At 43.7% G+C, this 27,893-nt stretch overlaps 1 protein-coding gene across 4 annotated transcripts in view; it reads left to right on the plus strand.

The window, feature by feature from the left end:
- The window catches only part of aass (aminoadipate-semialdehyde synthase), a 123,021-nt gene that overhangs the window by 32,430 nt on the left and 62,698 nt on the right, over positions 1–27,893 (plus strand). For all 4 annotated transcript variants that reach the window (XR_004562372.1, XM_034177314.1, XM_034177313.1 and 1 more), the window contains exons 5-9: positions 366–433; positions 770–916; positions 1,009–1,087; positions 17,020–17,147; positions 27,174–27,319. Coding sequence is in view for 3 of the 4 variants with exons in the window: in XM_034177314.1 (XP_034033205.1) it covers positions 366–433; positions 770–916; positions 1,009–1,087; positions 17,020–17,147; positions 27,174–27,319 (568 nt within the window). In the remaining variant the exon portion in view is untranslated. The remainder of the gene's footprint in view (positions 1–365; positions 434–769; positions 917–1,008; positions 1,088–17,019; positions 17,148–27,173; positions 27,320–27,893) is intronic.

Genomic DNA, 27,893 nt, shown 5'->3' on the forward strand with positions numbered 1-27,893 from the left:
AAGTAACCGTTACTGACTGCCACAATTATTTTTACTGATTTCTTATAGTGTTTCTTAAAGCCAGAAAGTTGCCATTTGAAATGACTTTAGTTTTGTGTCATGTCTGTGATCTGCTTTTTTTTTTTTTTTCAACAAAGTTAAACAACTGAATGAACATCCTCCGAGGCCGGTGATTACATAATTATTGCCAGGGGTTGTAGTAATAAGTTGTGTTGCTGGGCTCTGCTCGGTTTTTTCATACACACAAAAATGGAATGTTCTTCATGTCTGGTTAAACCCACTTCTCTCTGAAGACGTTACATTAGTCTGTAATTCATGATGTCAGCGTTGTATTTAATCCCAGCTAACGCTCCTGTTTTCTGTAGGAATGATTAATATTTTGCACGGATTGGGACTGAGGTTTCTTGCTCTTGGACACCACACCCCCCTTATGGTAAGATGTCTTCTGAGCCAGGTGTTGAAATACCAAATTCTTTCTCAGAGGTGAACTGCTGTGGAAAACTAAAGTTATTCTGTTTTAAGAACAAAGTTGTAATATTTCAGGAACACCAAAGTGAGTATCTGAATACTTTGAGGGGAACATAAAAATCCCAACATTACAGTAAAGCTGAAAATTTGAACAATTTTCCCTCTTTGTTTTTATGAAATTTTATTCTTGTAATAGTAACAGTTGTTACTATTACAAGATCTTGTAACAGTTTAAAAAGTTTTCTGAAAAACTTTGACGTGGATTTCGCAGGTTTTTATTTTGTGACTCCTTTGACCACAGCACATCGGAATGGCTCACAACTACCGGAACGTCAGTCAGGCTGTCCAGGCAGTGAGGGATTGTGGGTATGAGATTTCCATGGGACTCATGCCCAAGTCCATCGGACCCCTGACGTTCTGTTTCACTGGAACAGGCAACGTCTCCAAGGTTGGGCAGTCTGTCAGATTAAATTAAGATGCATGAGGAGTGGAGAATTATGGGAAATTGACTTGCTAATGTTGCTGTCTTCTTTGGTTCAGGGAGCCCAAGACATCATCAACGAGCTTCCTGTTGAATACGTGGAGCCTCATGAGCTCAAAGATGTCTCACAAACCGGAGGTCTGAAGTTTTAATTCTGCTGTGTATGACTGTTACTGTTATTTAACACTTCTAAAAACCAAATAAGTGTTTTAAAAATACATTATAAATTACAGCCCGACTGATATATCGGCTGATATCAGCCTTTCACAAACACTGGCATCTGTGTTATTTTTGCAGGTATGAAAACTTGTTTTACGGAATAAACGGTGGAGAAAAACACTTTCTGTTGGAAATGCTGTCACTGTGTAGTTTAGCCAACAGACGGCGCTCTGATAGCAGTGTTTACACCACTGTCAAGCATGGTGGGACCCTCATCACTCCTTGGTCGAGGGTCGGGGGCAAAGCGAGTAGCTGCGAATCATTTGCAACCAGAGTAGGCGTTTTACAGAGACAACTGACAAATGGTCACTACACCGCCAGGTAGGCAGGGCCAGAATAGACGAGAAGTCGATATTTTACACAAATGCTGAATAATGTAACATGGCGACTGACAATTCGAGTGATGTACATTGGTTGGTTTATTGATAGTTATTTAAACTGTAAATCATTGTTAATGAAATGTTAATCATAGCTATTTTTTATAAATAAAAAATAGCTATGATTAACATTTCATATACATGTATATATCAGCAGCTATATTGGTATTATAAAGATTTTTACTGCCTAATATTGGTGTTGGCCCCCCAAAAATCCCTATCAGTCGGGCTGTATTTTAAAACTAGTCACAAGAATCTTTCAATAATTTAAAATGTTTCTGTGTAGGCTCTCAGTGAGTCATTCACATCATCAAGGGAGCCATCAGAAAGGCATCCATCCCATCATTAGAGGGACAGCTGTCCTGTCATTAGGTGTGCTAACTACAGCACAATAGTTGCTAATTAGAGCTATTGTTTAGTCACTAGCCTATAGCAGTCTGCCTCTCAGTAGGAGGGGTCTGGTTAGGTTTAAAACTCCAGCTTTTGTTGGCTTCTGTTTTATTCTTCTCTACAAGAGTCAGACAGAAGTCAGACTTCCAGAGCAATAATTTTAGCTGAGGAAGCTTCTGCGATTTGAAGCGAAACGTCCTCGCGTCAAGCAACCCAGTCCAGTCAAAGATTCAAGCTTCTCTACTATAATAATTTAAAACTGATAAAGTTGAACTTTTAAATGTAAGCTTTTATAAATTGTTTTAAAATGGAATCTTTTCCTCTTTACTGCAACAGATAGGACATAAGTGGGATATTATTGTTATTATTACATTTTTCAAGAATACTGCAGAGTATAAATGTTTAGGGGATTAGAAATTATTTTAAGAAAGTGCAGTACTGTTGGGAAGGTTTTTTTTAAAGAGGTGGGATTCAAGAATTTTATTAATATAAGTATTTTTATGAAGACAAATTTCTGTTTTTGTAGTTCATAATGTTCCAAGAACATGTTTCATTCTGTGGTTGTGATAATGATTCATGTTGGCGTCTGAGTGTGCGCTGATGGCGGACACGGACACGTACAGCCCCTGGAACTGGTCTGGGCCCTGATTGTCGGCCCCCCAGGCAGACCAGTTTATCTGTCTGCCACAGCCAGGTGATATGAGGGAAAAACCCCAAAACAACTGGAACAGGCCTCTAGGGGGCGCTGTCATGGTGATTATGGGCCCTATCTTGATGATGTAAAGTACATTTGGGGAGTGTTCAGCTCCAGATTGTTGTTTATGTGATGTGAAATCTGAGCGCAGGATGCCACGAGGTTATAATTAGACACTTAAATAGTCATGAGTGTGATTTGGTCATAACATGAAACAAACCAATCACAAATCAAGCAACTTTTTGGTACATTGCGATAGAAGCACTGACATGCCAGTCTTAGTGCATGTTATAGCTGCCATCTCTAGGATGTGGAGGCGGGACCTGTAAATGACTACATCAGGCCTGAATTACAATGATGCTTGTGCTGAGTTGAGCGCTGCTTTGCACCAGGAGTTGAATGTGGTCCTGGATGTTGCATGTGATCCTGGGTGTTGGATGTGGTCGTGGATGCTGGATGTCGTCCTGGGTGTTGGATGTGGTCGTGGATGTTGGCTATGGTCCTGGATGTGGTTCTGGATCTTGAATATGGTCCTGGATGTTGGTTGTGTTCCTAGATGCTGGCTGTGGTCCTGGATGTGGTTCTGGATGTTAAATATGGTCCTGGTTGTTGGATGTGGTCCTAGATGTTGGATTTGGTCCTGGATGTTGTCCTCGATGATGGCTATGGTCCTGGATGTGGTTCTGGATGTTGAATATGGTCTTGGTTGTTGGATGTGGTCCTAGATGTGGTTCTGGATCTTGAATATGGTCCTGGATGTTGGTTGTGTTCCTAGATGCTGGCTGTGGTCCTGGCTGTGGTTCTGGATGTTAAATATGGTCCTGGTTGTGGTCCTAGATGTTGGATTTGGTCCTGGATGTTGTCCTCGATGGTGGCTATGGTCCTGGATGTGGTTCTAGATGTTGAATATGGTCTTGGTTGTTGGATGTGGTCCTAGATGTTGGATTTGGTCCTGGATGTTGTCCTCAATGGTGGCTGGGGTCCCGTGTGTTGAATATGGTCCTGGATGTTGGATATGGTCCTGGATGTAGTTCTGGATCTTGAATAGATCTCCTCTACTGGTGGTTGGCTCTCACTGCGGTATTGTATCACTTCCTGTTCCGGAGCACAGCGGTGTTTTGCTGTATCTGTTAGCTGTTTAATCTGCGCAGTTAGATTGATCTAGTTAACTAGATAACGATTTGTTTCACAGTGTAATCTTCACGTGCCTTAACTAAAGCACTCCCTCTACTGAATCACCTCTAAATTATTTACACATTATTCACTTTGTGTGTTTTTAAGAATCCGCTAGCTTAGCGCAGCTACTAGCTCTTAGCCGGTTTAGCATGGCGGCTTCTCCTGTCTCTCCTGCACTTTTCTGCTCTGGGTGTGAAATGTTTAGTTATTCCTCGGCCTCCTTTAGCAGTAATGGTACTTGTAATAAGTGTAGCTTATTCGTAGCTTTAGAGGCCAGGCTGGGCGAATTGGAGACTCGGCTCCGCACCGTGGAAAATTCTACAGCTAGCCAGGCCTCTGTAGTTGGTGCGGACCAAGGTAGCTTAGCCGCCGTTAGTTTCCCTCTGGCAGATCCCGAGCAGCCGGAAAAGCAGGCCAACTGGGTGACTGTGAGGAGGAAGCGTAGCCCTAAACAGAAGCCCCGTGTACACCGCCAACCCGTTCACATTTCTAACCGTTTTTCCCCACTCGACGACACACCCGCCGAGGAACAAACTCTGGTTATTGGCGACTCTGTTTTGAGAAATGTGAAGTTAGCGACACCAGCAACCATAGTCAATTGTCTTCCGGGGGCCAGAGCAGGCGACATTGAAGGAAATTTGAAACTGCTGGCTAAAGCTAAGCGTAAATTTGGTAAGATTGTAATTCACGTCGGCAGTAATGACACCCGGTTACGCCAATCGGAGGTCACTAAAATTAACATTGAATCGGTGTGTAACTTTGCAAAAACAATGTTGGACTCTGTAGTTTTCTCTGGGCCCCTCCCCAATCGGACCGGGAGTGACATGTTTAGCCGCATGTTCTCCTTGAATTGCTGGCTGTCTGAGTGGTGTCCAAAAAATGAGGTGGGCTTCATAGATAATTGGCAAAGCTTCTGGGGAAAACCTGGTCTTGTTAGGAGAGACGGCATCCATCCCACTTTGGATGGAGCAGCTCTCATTTCTAGAAATCTGGCCAATTTTCTTAAATCCTCCAAACCGTGACTATCCAGGGTTGGGACCAGGAAGCAGAGTTGTAGTCTTACACACCTCTCTGCAGCTTCTCTCCCCCTGCCATCCCCTCATTACCCCATCCCAGTAGAGACGGTGCCTGCTCCCAGACCACCAATAACCAGCAAAAATCTATTTAAGCATAAAAATTCAAAAAGAAAAAATAATATAGCACCTTCAACTGCACCACAGACTAAAACAGTTAAATGTGGTCTATTAAACATTAGATCTCTCTCTTCTAAGTCCCTGTTAGTAAATGATATAATAATTGATCAACATATTGATTTATTCTGCCTTACAGAAACCTGGTTACAGCAGGATGAATATGTTAGTTTAAATGAGTCAACACCCCCGAGTCACACTAACTGTCAGAATGCTCGTAGCACGGGCCGAGGAGGAGGATTAGCAGCAATCTTCCATTCCATCTTATTAATTAATCAAAAACCCAGACAGAGCTTTAATTCCTTTGAAAGCTTGACTCTTAGTCTTGTCCATCCAAATTGGAAGTCCCAAAAAACAGTTTTATTTATTATCTATCGTCCACCTGGTTTCGTTACTGTGAGTTTCTCTGTGAATTTTCAGACCTTTTGTCTGACTTAGTGCTTAGCTCAGATAAGATAATTATAGTGGGCGATTTTAACATCCACACAGATGCTGAGAATGACAGCCTCAACACTGTTATTAGACTCAATTGGCTTTGCTCAAAATGTAAATGAGTCCACCCACCACTTTAATCATATCTTAGATCTTGTTCTGACTTATGGTATGGAAATTGAAGACTTAACAGTATTCCCTGAAAACCCCCTTCTGTCTGATCATTTCTTAATAACATTTACTCTGATGGACTACCCAGCAGTGGGGAATACGTTTCATTACACTAAAAGTCTTTCAGAAAGCGCAGTAACTAGGTTTAAGGATATGATTCCTTCTTTATGTTCTCTGATGCCATATACCAACACAGTGCAGAGTAGCTACCTAAACTCTGTAAGTGAGATAGAGTATCTCGTCAATAGTTTTACATCCTCATTGAAGACAACTTTGGATGCTGTAGCTCCTCTGAAAAAGAGAGCTTTAAATCAGAAGTGCCTGACTCCGTGGTATAACTCACAAACTCGCAGCTTAAAGCAGATAACCCGTAAGTTGGAGAGGAAATGGCGTCTCACTAATTTAGAAGATCTTCATTTAGCCTGGAAAAAGAGTCTGTTGCTCTATAAAAAAGCCCTCAGTAAAGCTAGGACATCTTACTACTCATCACTAATTGAAGAAAATAAGAACAACCCCAGGTTTCTTTTCAGCACTGTAGCCAGGCTGACAAAGAGTCAGAGCTCTATTGAGCCGAGTATTCCTTTAACTTTAACTAGTAATGACTTCATGACTTTCTTTGCTAATAAAATTTTAACTATTAGAGAAAAAATTACTCATAACCATCCCAAAAACGTATCGTTATCTTTGGCTGCTTTCAATGATGCCGGTATTTGGTTAGACTCTTTCTCTCCGATTGTTCTGTCTGAGTTATTTTCATTAGTTACTTCATCCAAACCATCAACATGTCTATTAGACCCCATTCCTACTTTTCTCTCAAAGATTCTTGAGAGGGTAGTTGTAAAACAGCTAACTGATCATCTGCAGAGGAATGGTCTATTTGAAGAGTTTCAGTCAGGTTTTAGAATTCATCATAGTACAGAGACAGCATTAGTGAAGGTTACAAATGATCTTCTTATGGCCTCAGACAGTGGACTCATCTCTGTGCTTGTTCTGTTAGACCTCAGTGCTGCTTTTGATACTGTTGACCATGAAATTTTATTACAAAGATTAGAGCATGCCATAGGTATTAAAGGCACTGCGCTGCCGTGGTTTGAATCATATTTATCTAATAGATTACAATTTGTTCATGTAAATGGGGAATCTTCTTCACAGACTAAGGTTAATTATGGAGTTCCACAAGGTTCTGTGCTAGGACCAATTTTATTCACTTTATACATGCTTCCCTTAGGCAGTATTATTAGACGGCATTGCTTAAATTTTCATTGTTACGCAGATGATACTCAGCTTTATCTATCCATGAAGCCAGAGGACACACACCAATTAGCTAAACTGCAGGATTGTCTTACAGACATAAAGACATGGATGACCTCTAATTTCCTGCTTTTAAACTCAGATAAAACTGAAGTTATTGTACTTGGCCCCACAAATCTTAGAAACATGGTGTCTAACCAGATCCTTACTCTGGATGGCATTACCCTGACCTCTAGTAATACTGTGAGAAATCTTGGAGTCATTTTTGATCAGGATATGTCATTCAATGCGCATATTAAACAAATATGTAGGACTGCTTTTTTGCATTTACGCAATATCTCTAAAATTAGAAAGGTCTTACCTCAGAGTGATGCTCAAAAACTAATTCATGCATTTATTTCCTCTAGGCTGGACTATTGTAATTCATTATTATCAGGTTGTCCTAAAAGTTCCCTGAAAAGCCTTCAGTTAAATCTTGTCAATAGTTTTACATCCTCATTGAAGACAACTTTGGATGCTGTAGCTCCTCTGAAAAAGAGAGCTTTAAATCAGAAGTGTCTGACTCCGTGGTATAACTCACAAACTCGTAGCTTAAAGCTGATAACCCGTAAGTTGGAGAGGAAATGGCGTCTCACTAATTTAGAAGATCTTCACTTAGCCTGGAAAAAGAGTTTGTTGCTCTATAAGAAAGCCCTTCGTGAAGCTAGGACATCTTTCTACTCATCACTAATTGAAGAAAATAAGAACAACCCCAGGTTTCTTTTCAGCACTGTAGCCAGGCTGACAAAGAGTCAGAGCTCTATTGAGCTGAGTATTCCATTAACTTTAACTAGTAATGACTTCATGACTTTCTTTGCTAACAAAATTTTGACTATTAGAGAAAAAATTACTCATAACCATCCCAAAGATGTATCGTTATCTTTGGCTGCTTTCAGTGATGCCGGTATTTGGTTAGACTCTTTCTCTCCGATTGTTCTGTCTGAGTTATTTTCATTAGTTACTTCATCCAAACCATCAACATGCTTATTAGACCCCATTCCTGCCAGGCTGCTCAAGGAAGTCCTACCATTATTTAATGCTTCAATCTTAAATATGATCAATCTATCTTTGTTAGTTGGTTATGTACCACAGGCCTTTAAGGTGGCAGTAATTAAACCATTACTTAAAAAGCCATCACTTGACCCAGCTATCTTAGCTAATTATAGGCCAATCTCCAACCTTCCTTTTCTCTCAAAGATTCTTGAGAGGGTAGTTGTAAAACAGCTAACTGATCACCTGCAGAGGAATGGTCTATTTGAAGAGTTTCAGTCAGGTTTTAGAATTCATCATAGTACAGAAACAGCATTAGTGAAGGTTACAAATGATCTTCTTATGGCTTCGGACAGTGGACTTATCTCTGTGCTTGTTCTGTTGGACCTCAGTGCTGCTTTTGATACTGTTGACCATAAAATTTTATTACAGAGATTAGAGCATGTCATAGGTATTAAAGGCATTGCGCTGCGGTGGTTTGAATCATATTTGTCTAATAGATTACAGTTTGTTCATGTAAATGGGGAATCTTCTTCACAGACTAAAGTTAATTATGGAGTTCCACAAGGTTCTGTGCTAGGACCAATTTTATTCACTTTATACATGCTTCCCTTGGGCAGTATTATTAGACGGTATTGCTTAAATTTTCATTGTTACGCAGATGATACCCAGCTTTATCTATCCATGAAGCCAGAGGATACGCACCAATTAGCTAAACTGCAGGATTGTCTTACAGACATAAAGACATGGATGACCTCTAATTTCCTGCTTTTAAACTCAGATAAAACTGAAGTTATTGTACTTGGCCCCACAAATCTTAGAAGCATGGTGTCTAACCAGATCGTTACTCTGGATGGCATTTCCCTGATCTCTAGTAATACTGTGAGAAATCTTGGAGTTATTTTTGATCAGGATATATCATTCAAAGCGCATATTAAACAAATATGTAGGACTGCCTTTTTGCATTTACGCAATATCTCTAAAATCAGAAAGGTCTTGTCTCAGAGTGATGCTGAAAAACTAATTCATGCATTTATTTCCTCTAGGCTGGACTATTGTAATTCATTATCATCAGGTTGTCCTAAAAGTTCCCTAAAAAGCCTTCAGTTGGTTCAGAATGCTGCAGCTAGAGTACTGACGGGGACTAGCAGGAGAGAGCATATCTCACCCGTGTTGGCCTCCCTTCATTGGCTTCCTGTTAATGCTAGAATAGAATTTAAAATTCTTCTTCTTACTTATAAGGTTTTGAATAATCAGGTCCCATCTTATCTTAGGGACCTCGTAGTACCATATTACCCCATTAGAGCGCTTCGCTCTCAGACTGCGGGCTTACTTGTAGTTCCTAGGGTTTGTAAGAGTAGAATGGGAGGCAGAGCCTTCAGCTTTCAAGCTCCTCTCCTGTGGAACCAGCTCCCAATTCAGATCAGGGAGACAGATACCCTCTCTACTTTTAAGATTAGGCTTAAAACTTTCCTTTTCGCTAAGGCTTATAGTTAGGGCTGGATCGGGTGACCCTGGACCATCCCTTGGTTATGTTGCTTTAGACGTAGACTGTGTTTCATAATTATTGTATGGCCTTGCCTTGCAATGTGGAGCGCCTTGGGGCAACTGTTTGTTGTGATTTGGCGCTATACAAGAAAAAAGTTGATTGATTGATTGATTAATTCAAAATGCTGCAGCTAGAGTACTAACGGGGACTAGAAGGAGAGAGCATATCTCACCCATATTGGCCTCTCTTCATTGGCTTCCTGTTAATTCTAGAATAGAATTTAAAATTCTTCTTCTTACTTATAAGGTTTTGAATAATCAGGTCCCATCTTATCTTAGGGACCTCATAGTACCATATCACCCCAATAGAGCGCTTCGCTCTCAGACTGCAGGCTTACTTGTAGTTCCTAGGGTTTGTAAGAGTAGAATGGGAGGCAGAGCCTTCAGCTTTCAGGCTCCTCTCCTGTGGAACCAGCTCCCAATTCAGATCAGGGAGACAGACACCCTCTCTACTTTTAAGATTAAGCTTAAAACTTTCCTTTTTGCTAAAGCTTATAGTTAGGGCTGGATCAGGTGACCCTGAACCATCCCTTAGTTATGCTGCTATAGACTTAGACTGCTGGGGGGTTCCCATGATGCAATGAGTGTTTTTCTCTTTTTGCTCTGTATGCACCACTCTGCATTTAATCATTAGTGATTGATCTCTGCTCCCCTCCACAGCATGTCTTTTTCCTGGTTCTCTCCCTCAGCCCCAACCAGTCCCAGCAGAAGACTGCCCCTCCCTGAGCCTGGTTCTGCTGGAGGTTTCTTCCTGTTAAAAGGGAGTTTTTCCTTCCCACTGTCGCCAAGTGCTTGCTCACAGGGGGTCGTTTTGACCGTTGGGGTTTTTACGTAATTATTGTATGGCTTTGCCTTACAATATAAAGCGCCTTGGGGCAACTGTTTGTTGTGATTTGGCGTTATATAAATAAAATTGATTGATTGATTGAATATGGTCCTGGATGTTGGATGTGGTCGTGGATGTTGGATGTGGTCCTGGCTGTTGATGTTGGATGTGGTCGTGGATGTTGGATATGGTCCTGGCTGTTGATGTTGGATGTGGTCGTGGATGTTGGATATGGTCCTGGCTGTTGATGTTGGATGTGGTCGTGGATGTTGGATATGGTCCTGGCTGTTGATGTTGGATGTGGTCGTGGATGTTGGATATGGTCCTGGCTGTTGATGTTGGATGTGGTCGTGGATGTTGGATATGGTCCTGGCTGTTGATGTTGGATGTGGTCGTGGATGTTGGATATGGTCCTGGCTGTTGATGTTGGATGTGGTCGTGGATGTTGGATATGGTCCTGGCTGTTGATGTTGGATGTGGTCGTGGATGTTGGATATGGTCCTGGCTGTTGATGTTGGATGTGGTCGTGGATGTTGGATGTGGTCCTGGCTGTTGATGTTGGATGTGGTCGTGGATGTTGGATATGGTCCTGGCTGTTGATGTTGGATGTGGTCGTGGATGTTGGATATGGTCCTGGCTGTTGATGTTGGATGTGGTCGTGGATGTTGGATATGGTCCTGGCTGTTGATGTTGGATGTGGGTCGTGGATGTTGGATATGGTCCTGGCTGTTGATGTTGGATGTGGTCGTGGATGTTGGATATGGTCCTGGCTGTTGATGTTGGATGTGGTCGTGGATGTTGGATATGGTCCTGGCTGTTGATGTTGGATGTGGTCGTGGATGTTGGATATGGTCCTGGCTGTTGATGTTGGATGTGGTCGTGGATGTTGGATATGGTCCTGGCTGTTGATGTTGGATGTGGTCGTGGATGTTGGATATGGTCCTGGCTGTTGATGTTGGATGTGGTCGTGGATGTTGGATGTGGTCCTGGCTGTTGATGTTGGATGTGGTCGTGGATGTTGGATATGGTCCTGGCTGTTGATGTTGGATGTGGTCGTGGATGTTGGATATGGTCCTGGCTGTTGATGTTGGATGTGGTCGTGGATGTTGGATATGGTCCTGGCTGTTGATGTTGGATGTGGTCGTGGATGTTGGATATGGTCCTGGCTGTTGATGTTGGATGTGGTCGTGGATGTTGGATATGGTCCTGGCTGTTGATGTTGGATGTGGTCGTGGATGTTGGATATGGTCCTGGCTGTTGATGTTGGATGTGGTCGTGGATGTTGGATATGGTCCTGGCTGTTGATGTTGGATGTGGTCGTGGATGTTGGATATGGTCCTGGCTGTTGATGTTGGATGTGGTCGTGGATGTGGATATGGTCCTGGCTGTTGATGTTGGATGTGGTCGTGGATGTTGGATATGGTCCTGGCTGTTGATGTTGGATGTGGTCGTGGATGTTGGATATGGTCCTGGCTGTTGATGTTGGATGTGGTCGTGGATGTTGGATATGGTCCTGGCTGTTGATGTTGGATGTGGTCGTGGATGTTGGATATGGTCCTGGCTGTTGATGTTGGATGTGGTCGTGGATGTTGGATATGGTCCTGGCTGTTGATGTTGGATGTGTCGTGGATGTTGGATATGGTCCTGGCTGTTGATGTTGGATGTTGGTCGTGGATGTTGGATATGGTCCTGGCTGTTGATGTTGGATGTGGTCGTGGATGTTGGATATGGTCCTGGCTGTTGATGTTGGATGTGGTCGTGGATGTTGGATATGGTCTGGCTGTTGATGTTGGATGTGGTCGTGGATGTTGGATATGGTCCTGGCTGTTGATGTTGGATGTGGTCGTGGATGTTGGATATGGTCCTGGCTGTTGATGTTGGATGTGGTCGTGGATGTTGGATATGGTCCTGGCTGTTGATGTTGGATGTGGTCGTGGATGTTGGATATGGTCCTGGCTGTTGATGTTGGATGTGGTCGTGGATGTTGGATATGGTCCTGGCTGTTGATGTTGGATGTGGTCGTGGATGTTGGATATGGTCCTGGCTGTTGATGTTGGATGTGGTCGTGGATGTTGGATATGGTCCTGGCTGTTGATGTTGGATGTGGTCGTGGATGTTGGATATGGTCCTGGCTGTTGATGTTGGATGTGGTCGTGGATGTTGGATATGGTCCTGGCTGTTGATGTTGGATGTGGTCGTGGATGTTGGATATGGTCCTGGCTGTTGATGTTGGATGTGGTCGTGGATGTTGGATATGGTCCTGGCTGTTGATGTTGGATGTGGTCGTGGATGTTGGATATGGTCCTGGCTGTTGATGTTGGATGTGGTCGTGGATGTTGGATATGGTCCTGGCTGTTGATGTTGGATGTGGTCGTGGATGTTGGATATGGTCCTGGCTGTTGATGTTGGATGTGGTCGTGGATGTTGGATATGGTCCTGGCTGTTGATGTTGGATGTGGTCGTGGATGTTGGATATGGTCCTGGCTGTTGATGTTGGATGTGGTCGTGGATGTTGGATATGGTCCTGGCTGTTGATGTTGGATGCGGTCGTGGATGTTGGATATGGTCCTGGCTGTTGATGTTGGATGTGGTCGTGGATGTTGGATATGGTCCTGGCTGTTGATGTTGGATGTGGTCGTGGATGTTGGATATGGTCCTGGCTGTTGATGTTGGATGTGGTCGTGGATGTTGGATATGGTCCTGGCTGTTGATGTTGGATGTGGTCGTGGATGTTGGATATGGTCCTGGCTGTTGATGTTGGATGTGGTCGTGGATGTTGGATATGGTCCTGGCTGTTGATGTTGGATGTGGTCGTGGATGTTGGATATGGTCCTGGCTGTTGATGTTGGATGTGGTCGTGGATGTTGGATATGGTCCTGGCTGTTGATGTTGGATGTGGTCGTGGATGTTGGATATGGTCCTGGCTGTTGATGTTGGATGTGGTCGTGGATGTTGGATATGGTCCTGGCTGTTGATGTTGGATGTGGTCGTGGATGTTGGATATGGTCCTGGCTGTTGATGTTGGATGTGGTCGTGGATGTTGGATATGGTCCTGGCTGTTGATGTTGGATGTGGTCGTGGATGTTGGATATGGTCCTGGCTGTTGATGTTGGATGTGGTCGTGGATGTTGGATATGGTCCTGGCTGTTGATGTTGGATGTGGTCGTGGATGTTGGATATGGTCCTGGCTGTTGATGTTGGATGTGGTCGTGGATGTTGGATATGGTCCTGGCTGTTGATGTTGGATGTGGTCGTGGATGTTGGATATGGTCCTGGCTGTTGATGTTGGATGTGGTCGTGGATGTTGGATATGGTCCTGGCTGTTGATGTTGGATGTGGTCGTGGATGTTGGATATGGTCCTGGCTGTTGATGTTGGATGTGGTCGTGGATGTTGGATATGGTCCTGGCTGTTGATGTTGGATGTGGTCGTGGATGTTGGATATGGTCCTGGCTGTTGATGTTGGATGTGGTCCGTGGATGTTGGATATGGTCCTGGCTGTTGATGTTGGAATGTGGTCGTGGATGTTGGATATGGTCCTGGCTGTTGATGTTGGATGTGGTCGTGGATGTTGGATATGGTCCTGGCTGTTGATGTTGGATGTGGTCGTGGATGTTGGATATGGTCCTGGCTGTTGGATGTGGTCGTGGATGTTGGATATGGTCCTGGCTGTTGGATGTGGTCGTGGATGTTGGATATGGTCCTGGCTGTTGGATGTGGTCGTGGATGTTGGATGCGGTCGTGGATGTGGTCCTGGCTGTTGATGTTGGATGCGGTCGTGGCTGTGGTCCTGGCTGTTGATGTTGGATGCGGTCGTGGCTGTGGTCCTGGCTGTTGATGTTGGATGCGGTCGTGGATGTTGGATGTGGTCCTGGCTGTTGATGTTGGATGCGGTCGTGGATGTTGGATGTGGTCCTGGCTGTTGATGTTGGATGCGGTCGTGGATGTTGGATGTGGTCCTGGCTGTTGATGTTGGATGCGGTCGTGGATGTTGGATGTGGTCCTGGCTGTTGATGTTGGATGCGGTCGTGGATGTTGGATGTGGTCCTGGCTGTTGATGTTGGATGCGGTCGTGGATGTTGGATGTGGTCCTGGCTGTTGATGTTGGATGCGGTCGTGGATGTTGGATGTGGTCCTGGCTGTTGATGTTGGATGTGGTCGTGGATGTTGGATGTGGTCCTGGCTGTTGATGTTGGATGCGGTCGTGGATGTTGGATGTGGTCCTGGCTGTTGATGTTGGATGCGGTCGTGGATGTTGGATGTGGTCCTGGCTGTTGATGTTGGATGCGGTCGTGGATGTTGGATGTGGTCGTGGATGTTGATGTTGGATGTGGACCTGGATGTTGGATGTGGTCGTGGATATTGGATGTGGTCGTGGATGTTGGATGTGGTCGTGGATGTTGGATGTGGACCTGGATGTTGGATATGGTCCTGGCTGTTGATGTTGGATGTGGTCGGGGATGTTGGATGTGGTCCTGGCTGTTGATGTTGGATGTGGTCCTGGCTGTTGATGTTGGATGTGGTCCTAGATGTTGGCTGTGATCCTCGGTGTGGTTTTGGATATTGGATGTGGTCCTGGACGTTGGATGTTGTGTATGTTGGATACGGTCCTGGACGTTGGATGTAGTCCTGGATGTTGGATGTTGAATGTGGTTGTGGATGTTGGATGTTGTTGTGTATGTTGGATACGGTCCTGGACGTTGGATGTAGTCCTGGATGTTGGATGTTGAATGTGGTTGTGGATGTTGGATGTTGTTGTGTATGTTGGATACGGTCCTGGACGTTGGATGTAGTCCTGGATGTTGGATGTTGAATGTGGTTGTGGATGTTGGATGTTGTTGTGTATGTTGGATACGGTCCTGGACGTTGGATGTAGTCCTGGATGTTGGATGTTGAATGTGGTTGTGGATGTTGGATGTTGTTGTGTATGTTGGATACGGTCCTGGACGTTGGATGTAGTCCTGGATGTTGGATGTTGAATGTGGTTGTGGATGTTGGATGTTGTTGTGTATGTTGGATACGGTCCTGGACGTTGGATGTAGTCCTGGATGTTGGATGTTGAATGTGGTTGTGGATGTTGGATGTTGTTGTGTATGTTGGATACGGTCCTGGACGTTGGATGTAGTCCTGGATGTTGGATGTTGAATGTGGTTGTGGATGTTGGATGTTGTTGTGTATGTTGGATACGGTCCTGGACGTTGGATGTAGTCCTGGATGTTGGATGTTGAATGTGGTTGTGGATGTTGGATGTTGTTGTGTATGTTGGATACGGTCCTGGACGTTGGATGTAGTCCTGGATGTTGGATGTTGAATGTGGTTGTGGATGTTGGATGTTGTTGTGTATGTTGGATACGGTCCTGGACGTTGGATGTAGTCCTGGATGTTGGATGTTGAATGTGGTTGTGGATGTTGGATGTTGTTGTGTATGTTGGATACGGTCCTGGACGTTGGATGTAGTCCTGGATGTTGGATGTTGAATGTGGTTGTGGATGTTGGATGTTGTTGTGTATGTTGGATACGGTCCTGGACGTTGGATGTAGTCCTGGATGTTGGATGTTGAATGTGGTTGTGGATGTTGGATGTTGTTGTGTATGTTGGATACGGTCCTGGACGTTGGATGTAGTCCTGGATGTTGGATGTTGAATGTGGTTGTGGATGTTGGATGTTGTTGTGTATGTTGGATACGGTCCTGGACGTTGGATGTAGTCCTGGATGTTGGATGTTGAATGTGGTTGTGGATGTTGGATGTTGTTGTGTATGTTGGATACGGTCCTGGACGTTGGATGTAGTCCTGGATGTGGTCGTGGATGTTGAATGTGGTTGTGGATGTTGGATGTTGTTGTGTATGTTGGATACGGTCCTGGACGTTGGATGTAGTCCTGGATGTGGTCGTGGATGTTGAATGTGGTTGTGGATGTTGGATATGGTCCTGGATGTTGAATGTGGTTGTGGATGTTGGATATGGTCCTGGATGAGGTCCTAGATGTTGGATATGGTCCTGGTCTTTGGATGTAGTCCTGAATGTGGTCGTGGATGTTGGATGTGGTTCTGGATGTTGGATGTGGTCCTGGATGTTGAATGTGTTTGTGGATGTTGAATATTGTCTTGGATGTTGGATGTGGTCCTAGATGTGTCTTTGCATGTTGTGAAATGAGATGAGGAGCGTTAATGACGTGGTGAATGCGTAAAGAGCGAGATGCTTGGCGCATCATCTGCAGCGCCCTTGACTCTTGCTATGATTCCAGATTGAACGCGTATTGTCCAAAAATTTCAGGTCCGCTGAACTCCAGCTTGGCCCGGTGACCCACCAGGCCTTCACCATGGTATGCGAAACCCTAAGGCTGCACCGTGCTTCACTTTCAGTGATTCTAATCTTTAAGGCTTTCCTGGGACCAGCATTCTGACTTTTATGGCATTGTTTTTTTTTTATTATAGCTTCGTACTTTTGTTATTATCTACATTTATAAAGTCACAGCTCCATCCTCATCTTCAACACTTTATCTTTAAAATTATGCCTATATTTTCATGGCTTTCTCCTTAAACTGATGCTTTATCAGTTATTAGTTATTTTACTCTTCTTTTGAAATGACGGTTTTGATTTCATGTTTACTTTTTTCCTCATCGAATGACAACAATGTCAAACCCACAAGTTTGTTAAATTATGTTCCATTATGATTGTTTCCTCTGAGCTTTGTCTAATCATTTTAATAGTGATATTAATTATGCGGTTTGTGACTCTACTGGTAGTAAAGTTATTTTCTGTGACAGATATGACAAAAGTCTACGCCACCGTCTTGAGTCGACACCACCATCTGGTCCGGAAGAGTGACGGCATCTACGACCCCGTGGAATACGAGAACCACCCAGAGCTGTACACGTCTCACTTCAGGACCAGCGTGAGTTCCTCTGCACTAGTGTGCGTAGATAGAGTGGTGACATGATGAGTCGAAAAAAATCAGTCATGTGACTCGTGGTGCCTTCTTGGGTCCAAAATAGCGTTCGCTGTTAATCTGTCTACATGTAAATCCAGCTATTTTATTTATTTATTTTGCTGAAAATGCCGGGTTGCTGTGCTTTTGGAGGCTCAAATACACACAGCAAGGGCTTCAAGATGTAGAGATAACGAAAAAAAAAGGGGGTGGCGGGCCCCTCCTGCTGCGGCCTTCCCCCAGTTTGCCTCAATTCGGATGACGGACTGCTTCAAGTTTAGACACAAACAATGTCAAATGTATATGTGTTGTCTTTAATTTTGACGTGCGCCATTATTATGGTAAACAAGTAATAATTGTGGATTAATTGCTGTATCTTCAATCAATCAACTTTTTTCTTATATAGCGCCAAATCACAACAAACAGTTGCCCCAAGGCGCTCCATATTGTAAGGCAAGGCCATACAATAATTATGAAAAACCCCAACGGTCAAAACGACCCCCTATGAGCAAGCACTTGGCAACAGTGGGAAGGAAAAACTCCCTTTTAACAGGAAGAAACCTCCAGCAGAACCAGGCTCAGGGAGGGGCAGTCTTCTGCTGAGACTGGTTGGGGCTGAGGGAAAAAACCAGGAAAAAGACATGCCGTGAAGGGGGGCAGAGATCGATCACTAATGATTAAATGTAGAGTGATGCATACGGAGCAAAAAGAGAAAGAAACAGTGCATCATGGGAACCCCCCCACAATCTACGTCTAAAGCAGCATAACCAAGGGATGGTCCAGGGTCACCCGATCCAGCCCTAACTATAAGCCTTAGCGAAAAGGAAAGTTTTAAGCCTAATCTTAAAAGTAGAGAGGGTATCTGTCTCCCTGATCTGAATTGGGAGCTGGTTGTCTGAGGTAATTGGAGTGTAAATGTAAATGCCCTTTTAGGGATCAATAAATTTGTCTGAAGTCAGATCCGAACAGAAGAAAAATTTGGGAAAATAAAGTCAGCCGTGTGGGATGGAAGTGACTTCATCATCAAAGTTTTGAGAGGTAAATTTATTGTTCAGTCCCATGTTCAGTAAAACTCACCTAAACAGTCATCGTATAAACCAAGTATTCACAGTCACCGGACAAAAAAAGTGCCAAAGTTTTTGTGTTGTTTTCCATGTAATAAACACCTTGTATAACGGATTTTTGCTCACATCGGATAAAATATCCTGTCTGATCGCAATGTATTTCCATTAAAAACTCAGAGCAGTCTGAATGTGCACAGTAACAGAGGTACAAATTAAAGTTCAGCTCTGACACTCGCTGATTTGTGGAAAGTGGGACCGGAGTCATTTCTGTGATTCAAAGACCGACCGTTTATTTTTTTCAAACCATGTTCAGACTTTGACATGCACCTGTTAAATCTGTTGAACACAAAAGGCCATGATTTGACACTTTTCTGCTTTTAATCCTTTGTCTGCCATCATATTTTAATAGTTTTTTCAGTGCACACACTGATTACAAATGGATAAGAAAAGTCAGCAACTTTACAGCACGAAGTCAAAAAAAGATGAAATTGTTCATCTTACCTTGGTTTGTAGGTGATGATTGTAGAAAGAAAAGCTTGTTGAAGGTCAAATTAATCCAGAATAAAGCAAAATCCAGAGACAGAGAACTTTAAAACTGTCACACACGTCATTGTATGACACAGAGCTGCAGAAGCACAAACCAGGCTTTAAATTAATTAAATAAATCATCATACATTGTAAATTTATGTAAATTTGATATCTTAACTATTTTTATATTTATTTTAATAGCACCTGTACCTGGATGTGTTTCTGTATGTGGTTAAATTATTTAAAAAATGTTGAAAACATTAAAGTTTCATTCAGTAGTTTAGTGCAGTTGGAACCAAAATGGAGCCATGTTCTGAGTTGATGCTTCTCTTTCTATTAAGGCACTGTAGTCTGCACCCCCCCTCAAAAAAAATAAAAAAATAAAAACAGTTGAAAACCAGTTTGACGTGAGGTCTGAGGCCACTGTGAAACCCTGTTCTCACCAAGGACAAGGGTTCAGTAACTGTGGCAAAACTGTGTGTGGTGTGATGACATAACTCGCCGGACTCAGACCATGTGATGTGTACAGAAACAACCGTAGCACGCCACTAGTCTAATAACTTTAGCAAAATCTGCCAGTGATGTCACAGCATGTGTGATGTCATAGGCTTCATGGAAATGTTTGGGATTACCATCGTATGTCAAAGGCTGTGATGGGAAAATGACATTTTCATGACTGTTGAAACAAGACCGCAGCACAGTGTCCTCATACTCCACTTCACCATGGAAACTACTCCCCCACCCCACTCAGGTGTACTCAGCTAATCAAGAGCCTTTAAAAGTGCTGGGCTTCAGACCAGAAGATCCTGTGTTTAAAACTTGCTAGATTGGAAAATCACTTTGGGCAAGGTCCTTAATCTCCTAGTTGCTCCCGGTGTGTAGTGAGTACCTTGTATGGCAGCACCCTGGCATAATTGTAAAGCACTTTGAGCTTCTGATGTAGATGGAAAAGCACTATATAAATGTAGAACATTTACATTTGTCACTCAGTTGGAAATGTGAAGACCGGCTCTGTGATGGAGCAGGGGACTCCTACTACACTTTGGACCCTTAGAATAGGAGTCACCTGCCCCTGCATGTTCCCCAAGTCTCTCTGCTCCAGCTCCAGCTGATTACTTAAGGCTGGTGTTGATGGCTAAAACCACTAAACCTGATGTGCCCAACTGTTCGATCGCAGACTGAGTTCCAGTCGATTGCATGGGAAAAAAATCTGTCACTGGACTTGAGAGGATTTAGTTCTGCTATAACAGATTGATGCAGCAGGTGGCAGCAATGCACAAACAAGGATGCCGGCTGCTATTAAACGCCAAAGTATAAGTAGAGCTCTTCTTCTACGGTGGATAAAAAAAATTATTTTCATCCTGTATTTTTCATTTATTCAAATGGCAAATCCATATGTCTTATCTGCAATGTAAATGTGGCTTTACTGAAGAAAGGGAATTTGGAGCCGCATTTCAGATGATTCACAAGAAATACGGTGCTAACTTCTAATGCTAACCCGGCTAAATCCCCAGTGCTCACCTGAGTTGAAAAGTCAGCAAGCAGCACAATGATTCATAAATATGAAGAGTGATGAATGTGGCAAACAAGATTGCAGTGTTCTGTTTGGGCCAGGAGTCTGAGGACGCATTTATTCTGTTCGCAGCTGGAGGAGACACACATCTGCTGCACACAGACATTAGGTGGCTCAGCAGAGGTAAATTTCTGAACAGTCTTCTGCTTGAAATTGAAGAATTTCTGAAATGTTCAAACCATGCTGAATATGCACAGAAAGCAAGTTTAAAGGCAAATTACATGTGCTATCAAGCAAGTTGCAACAGTGAGACCTGCAGAACTTTCCATACATGGACACAGAACTTAAGCACCAGGAGACAGACCGTGGAGCCTGAGAGTCCACGTTATGATGATCACGTGCAGAGCATCTTGTCAGAATTTGACAGGCGCTTCACTGACTTTGCATCCAAAGAGTCTGTTGTCAGTTTTCTTTGTTTTCCATTTGGGTAAATATAGATCCATCCATCCATCCATTTTCTTCCGCTTTATCCGGAGTCAGGTCGCGGGGGCAGCAGCTCAAGCAAAGCCGCCCAGACCTCCCAATCCACACACACCTCCCCCAGCTCCTCCAGGGGAACCTCGAGGCGTTCCCAAGGCAGTCGAGAGACGTAGTCCCTCCTGCGTGTCCTGGGTCTTCCTCTGGGCCTCCTCCCAATGGGACATGCCCAGAGTACCTCTCCAGTGAGGCGTCCAGAGGGCATCCGGAAAAAAAAGATGCCCGAGCCACCTCAGTTGGCCACCTCCTCCAAGTGACCGAGCTCCTCACCCTATCTCTAAGGGAGCGCCCAGCTACTCTGCGAAGGAAACTCATCTCGGCCGCTTGTACTCGCGATCCCGTTCTTTCGGTCATGAGCCAAATCTCATGACCATAGGTGAGGATCGTAATATAGATCGACCGGTAAATCGAGAGCTTTGCCCCCCTACTCAGCTCTCTCTTCACCACGACGGTCCGATACAGTGACCGCATCACTGCAGATGCTGCACCGATCCGTCTGTCGACCTCACACTCCATCTGTCCCTTGCTCGTGAACAAGACCCCAAGATAATTAAACTCTTCCACTTGAGGCAAGGACACTCCACCGACCTGAAGAGGGCAAAGCACCTTTTTCCGGTCGAGAGCCATGGCCTCGGCTTTGGAGGTGCTGATTTTCATCCCAGACGCTTCACTCAGCTGCAAACCGCCCCAGTGCACACTGAAGGGCCTGATTTGACGAAGCCAACAGAACCACCTTGTCCGCAAACAGCAGAGATGAGATTCTGTGGTTCCCAAACCAGACCCCCTCTACACCCTGACTGCACCTAGAAATTCTGTCCATAAAAGTAATGAACAGAACCGGTGACAAAGGGCAGCCCTGGTGGAGGCCAACATGTACTGGAAACAGGTTGACTTACTACCGGCAATGCCAACCAAGCTCTTGCTGGACCGGATAGCCCTTAGCAAAGGACCCCGGAGCCCGTACTCCCGGAGCACCCCCACAGGGTGCCCCGAGGGACACGGTCGAACGCCTTCTCCAGATCCACAAAGCACATGTGGACTGGTTGGGCGAACTCCCATGAACCCTCGAGCACCCGATGGAGGGTGTAGAGCTGGTCCAGTGTGCCGCGACCAGGACGAAAACCACACTGCTCCTCCTGAATCCGAGGTTAGACTATTGGTCGTACTCTTCTCTCCAGTACTCTGGAATAGACCTTACCGGGGAGGCTGAGGAGTGTGATCCCCCTGTAATTCGAACACACCCTCCGGTCCCCCTTCTTAAACAGAGGGACCACCACCCCGGTCTGCCAATCCAGAGGCACTGTCCCCAACCGCCACACGATGTTGCAGAGGCGTGTCAACCAAGACAGTCCCACAGCATCCAGAGACTTAAGGTACTCAGGACGGATTTCATACACCCCAGGAGCCTTGGCACAGAGGAGCTTTCTGACCACCTCGGTGACTTCGGCCTGGGTGATGGATGAGTCCGCGTCTGAGTCCCCAGTCTGTGCTCCCTCTTTGGAAGACGTGACGATAGGATTGAGGAGATCCTCAAAGTATTCCTTCCACCGCCCGACAACATCCCCAATCAGGGTCAACAGCTCCCCACCCGCACAGTAGACAGTGCCGGTGGAAAGCTGCTTCCGCCCCTGAGGCGTCGGACAGTTTGCCAGAATTTCTTCGAGGCCAACCAACAGTCCTCCTCCATGGCCTCCCCGAACTCCTCCCAGACCCGAGTTTTTGCCTCTGCGACTGCACAGGCTGCAGCACGCTTGGCCTGCCGGTACCTGTCAGCTGCCTCCGGGGTCCCACTTACCAATAAAGACAAGTAGGACTCTTTCAGCTGAAGAAGGAAAATATAGATGTGGACTGTATATCGTCCAAAGTGACATCACTCTTCAACCTGGATCCTCACACTGAAAAATGACACTGAGCTCAAATCCAGAGCATCACCTGACATGAATGTCCAAATCTTGAATCTGATGCAGACAGAGAGTGTCTGAGTGCCTGCTTACGGCTGCACTCAGCTCCTACTGTCCGGACTATGAGAGACCAGCTTCCTCCTCTCTGGGCCAGAAGTCCCACTAAGGTAGGGGACAACTTTTCCAAGTTGAAGCCAGTCTGAGACCTACTTGTGCTTATTCTTTTTCACCGTGCACAATTACTTCAATGATGCATTATTATTTTTAAAACCTGTCAGAAAATTGTTATTGTATTTGTGCACAAGATGTTGCGGCTATGCTGTGGCGTTCCATATGGCTTGGTAGATCTTGATACACTATTAACTTTAAAAATGGATCTCGGTTCAGAAAAGGTTGGGCACCCCTGCACTAGATCATCACCTCTTCTGCAAACCAGAGGAGGTGTAACTGAGACAATGAAGTGTCTTGTACAAGGACATGGAGAGAGGACCTGAAGTACACACCTGGACTCACACCCCGGTCTTGTTAGTCTGGCTCCAGTCTTCCAGACACACTTGGTCTGTGTTGAGCAAGCAGAGCGTCACCCCTTTGAGTCTAATCTGCTTGAGGTTTCTTCCTTAATGTCATCAGAGGAAGTTTTTTCTTACCACTGTCGCCTGTGTTCTTGCTCTGGGGGTTGGTAAGGTTAGACCTTACTGTGTGAAGGGCCTTGAGGCGACTTTGTTGTGATTTAACGCTATATAAATGAAATAAATTGAAAAATAAATTCAAATTGAACAGAGAGAAATGGAATTCACTTTTGAGGTTATTCTTCTCACCTGGAGACACCAGTCCTTTGGTGACTAGCACATTACTGACAGATCTTTTGACGATAAAATGACCTGCAGGTGTGGTTATGAAGAACTGACCAGAGAACTATGTGTGGGACAGAAGTGAGGGGGAAAAAAAAAAATCAGAGGTGTTGCACAAACACTGGACAGCACCAATACAACCATTTAAACGAGTAATGTCCTGGAAAGACAGAAAGCACTGGTTTGGATCAGTAACTGATCCTGACAGAGGACAGTTTGACACTTTTGCTTTGATAGTTTCCTTTAGCTGTTTGTCTTCCCTGAAAACAATGTACACAATTAAATCTAACCAAATTTATTTCTAGTGTTTTCAAAAACACACTGTGGACACAAACAGTAGGGACACAGCAGTGTCCCAAATTCAGAAACACCCTGTAGGTGTCACATCAGACACGTCACAAGACACAAGCAGCGGGTGTGTGTGTGTGTTTGTTTACACCAGGCTCTGTTTGTGTTCTGCCACTATTCAAGCTTTCCCCATCATTTGTCTTTGATAATAACTTTGATCCACGCTCTCTATCTTCTGTGACCATTTATTTTGAATGTGAATTTTAGGAGCCAGAGTTAGTTTGGGCTTTTTTGTGTGCATTTTTTTTTTTTTTTTTAGCTGATACATTGTCACCTGACAGCGCTTCCCTAAAAGCACACCTCATGTTGAATTTTTTTATAATAGATAAACTCAAAAAAATATCAGTTGATGAATACAAACAGACTCACAAACAGCTTTTGATTTTCAGTTAGTTTTATAATCCAGATCCTGGAGGTCACAGAGCTTTTGTGTGGGTTTAGTTGATGAGCATTTGGAAAAAATTCATGTAACTGGATAGCAATCATGTGACTTTTTGCAAAAACTGAAAGTTTAAAAAGAAATTGTAATTATATTTTTTTGTGGCTGTGACTAAAGTCCAGTAAAAGGCATTAATTATTTCATGTTGCTGGCATGATCTCAAAATGTCTGCAGATCATTTTTCTGTCTATTTTAGGTGCATGTTGCTCACATTATACACTACATGAAAAATAGAAGCCGGGTCGTTTCTCTACGCAGCCTCGGTACACGTGACACAAGCAGGACAATAGTCGTGCGATATATTTATTTATTCTCCCAATAACTGAAATTGTTTAGTTTTTTTTTTTGTATTGTCCATGTTTGTGACTTCTTTCCCAGTCAGACAAGCCATTAAAATGTGTTCATTATTTAATGTTGCTGGTATGCTGTCAAAACGTCTGTAGATAATTTTTCTGTCTATTTAATACTCCTATTCCGTTCCTTCCCGTTTCATCCCAAATAGTAAAACGGGTGCATTTTGAAACATCACACTAACTTCTTGATCCCTCTTTTGCCAATTTCAAACAAACTTGGTATACACAGTAGTTCTGGCCATCATCAACAAATCTGCGTCATTACACGGCCACTTCCAGGTGCTTGTAGTCTTAACAGCTTCAATCATGTTCAGACATTTTTAAATAGGGTATAGTCCTCATCAGTACAGCTTGATACTTGTGTTCCATTGGGGTAAAAATTTGAAGCAAAAGCAGCATTTGTTGCGGTTCTGACTGAGAACGCAGCCGGGCGCAGCTTTACATTAGTTTCCGAATGGGTTGCCAGGTATGCACTTGTTAGATAATATCTGTGTTAATTCCTTATTTTAATATTTTACATTAGTTATCAAATATTTGCACTTGTTATCTGTTTAGAAGTGCCTGGAACCTGGTTTTAACTGGTTCATAGTCTCAACAAACAGTTAAGTTTCCCGCCCATTATGCATGCGCAAGCTTCAGCTATTGTCTTTTATAAAAACCACTTGTTGGCTTAGTTCGGGGTCTCCTTACAAGATGGAGCCCCTGTGTGGGACACATCTCTGGGGACCCAGGCCTGTTTTTAACAGTGACTTTGAATAAATATAAAATTAAGAAAGAGTTGGAATATTTGGTGAGGAACAGCATTACAATAAGAACTGGTGTCACAGACCGAACGGTCCGCCCCTAAAAAAAAAAAAAAAAAAGGTCTGCCTTTTGCATCTACGCATGAATCATTTTGGACCACAGCAGCACGTCTGAGACAGAATTTCTTTACCCAAAGCAATCAAATGGATTAATGGGATTATTAACCATCAGATGATAAAGTAAAACCTCTTAGTCAGTTTTAAGCAGAAACTCGTCAAAAGTCTGTGACGCTTTGAAATGACCGACGCAGAGTGAACCCATCACCTAGCAGCTCATTTAGCCACAGTGCTCTTATCGCTTCCACCACCTTTTATGATGAAATTATGCTGAATTTATGTGGAATTGATTGTTGTACAAACGCTTCACATATCTGTCGTTGAGACAGATGATGACTGGAGGCAGTTTGAAGCAGAAATGTGGTGCTAATCCATGAACCGCGTCATGAAGGGGGATTGATTTTTAGAGTGACCGGTCTGCGAAACCGGGTTGGGTGAACATCACAGTGATGTTTATGCCTCACTGCTACATTATGATAGATTGACAGAAAATCACTGTGATTAAAATGTGGGGAGTGTACAGAAAATCTCCATGAAATTGTATAATTTTGATGTAGGAAATTATAATGGTTAACCAGGAGGGAAATGTTCTAAAAGTTAATGTTGTTAATGCTCTGTCATTTATATTTATACCATTATAATTTGTCTTAATACCTGATTGTGACTAATAGATTGCCATTTTCTTACTGCTGTTCAGGTTTGCTGTGATAGCATTTAACACTCAGTGTACTGAAATGTTTTACGTGTTAAAGGTTGTATTGCAGAACAATGCCATGAACAAGGGAAGTAGAGTATAGATAAGATTGATGAGGCAAGACATTTGTTAATCAGTGCATGATGAAGGAAGAAGCAGAAACAGTCTGAGAGTGATTGTCTTATGTTATGTGACGAGACATTATTTCATTAATGCATGCTGAACGATCGGTAAAGGACTTTGAGAATGACTGTCTTATACTGTCAAATGATTTCATTCAGTGGACTTTGGCACATCTTGGGACGGTATATAAGTATGGTATGAAAACTGAATATATTTGTATTTGTCTTCAGATCTACACTCTGTATGACATGTACCTTTAAAACTTTAAATAACAAAAGATCTTAGAAACTGAAACCTGTTTCCTTTGGTGTCTCATTTGTTGTCTGTGTCAGAGAGTTTTTCACTAATTTTTCCTAACAGCGCTTTATAAGCCAGCCAGTTGCTAGGTCTCCACTTTATACACCAGCCTGAGAGGGGGTATGCTGGAATAAACATTTCATCCCATTTTTGCACTTCTTATAGATCATAATAGAATGGTGCCCTGTGGAACAGGGGTGTTATTTATTTGCTCACTGCACATTTGGAAAAAAAAAAAAAGGTACCGGGTCTATTCTGTTGAGGGTAAACATGATGCAACGCATGCGTCTGGGATGCTTTGCTTGTGTTGGCCGTGTGCAAGGTTTAATCTATTAACACTGACACCAAAATGAAAACCGGAGACGCACACGTGACACCTGCAGTGTGTTTCAGGTCTTAGTCCACTTTCATGCTGGGCTGAACATTTGTTTGGAGGCTGTCTTGGTGCCATCTCAAGTCATCTCTTATGTGTTGTTAAACTCCAGGTGGCACCCTACACAACTTGCCTAATCAATGGTATTTACTGGGAACCGCGCACTCCCCGACTTCTCAGACGAATCGACGCTCAGAATCTGATGAGACCTTTGACACCCATGTCAACAAATGAAGGTTCACCGCAGCTGCCTCACAAGTAAGACTTCTGCTGTTTGTTTCATGATGCCAGGTTCAACTAGTCATTTTCTTGTTGTGGGGATATAACATAGCATCAGCACAGTGGCACCTCCTTCCATCTTTGACATATAGAGTGCATAAGGCACGCGGTCTGCTGCTATTGTGTGGCAGAGCACAAGTGTGTCTCTTCTACACAACACTAAACTACGGATGAAAGTGTCTTTATTCGCTTCTTTTTTACCTCTGCAAACCAGAGGAGGTGTGACATCAGCTGGACACAGTGACCACATCTCCAATACCCCTGGAACACAATGCAAGTGTAACGGCTGCATCACATCAGACACGTGTCACACGATGCGGTCGTACTTGTGTGTATTTACACTGTGTTGGCGTTGCATCACTGCTCAATTTTTCCCCTTCATTTGCCTTTGATAAAGACTTTAATCCACATTATCATTTGTGACTTTTTTTATGTGATTTTTATTGTGAGTGTGTTTGTGTATATACACACACTGGATGTTATTTATTTATTGTACTCGCTAATTTAGCTGATCCAGCCGTCCACCTGACAGCACCTCCCTGAAATAACACCT

Source organism: Thalassophryne amazonica, chromosome 8 (genome assembly GCF_902500255.1).
Source record: "Thalassophryne amazonica chromosome 8, fThaAma1.1, whole genome shotgun sequence".
In the NCBI taxonomy this organism is placed as follows: Eukaryota; Metazoa; Chordata; class Actinopteri; order Batrachoidiformes; family Batrachoididae; genus Thalassophryne; species Thalassophryne amazonica.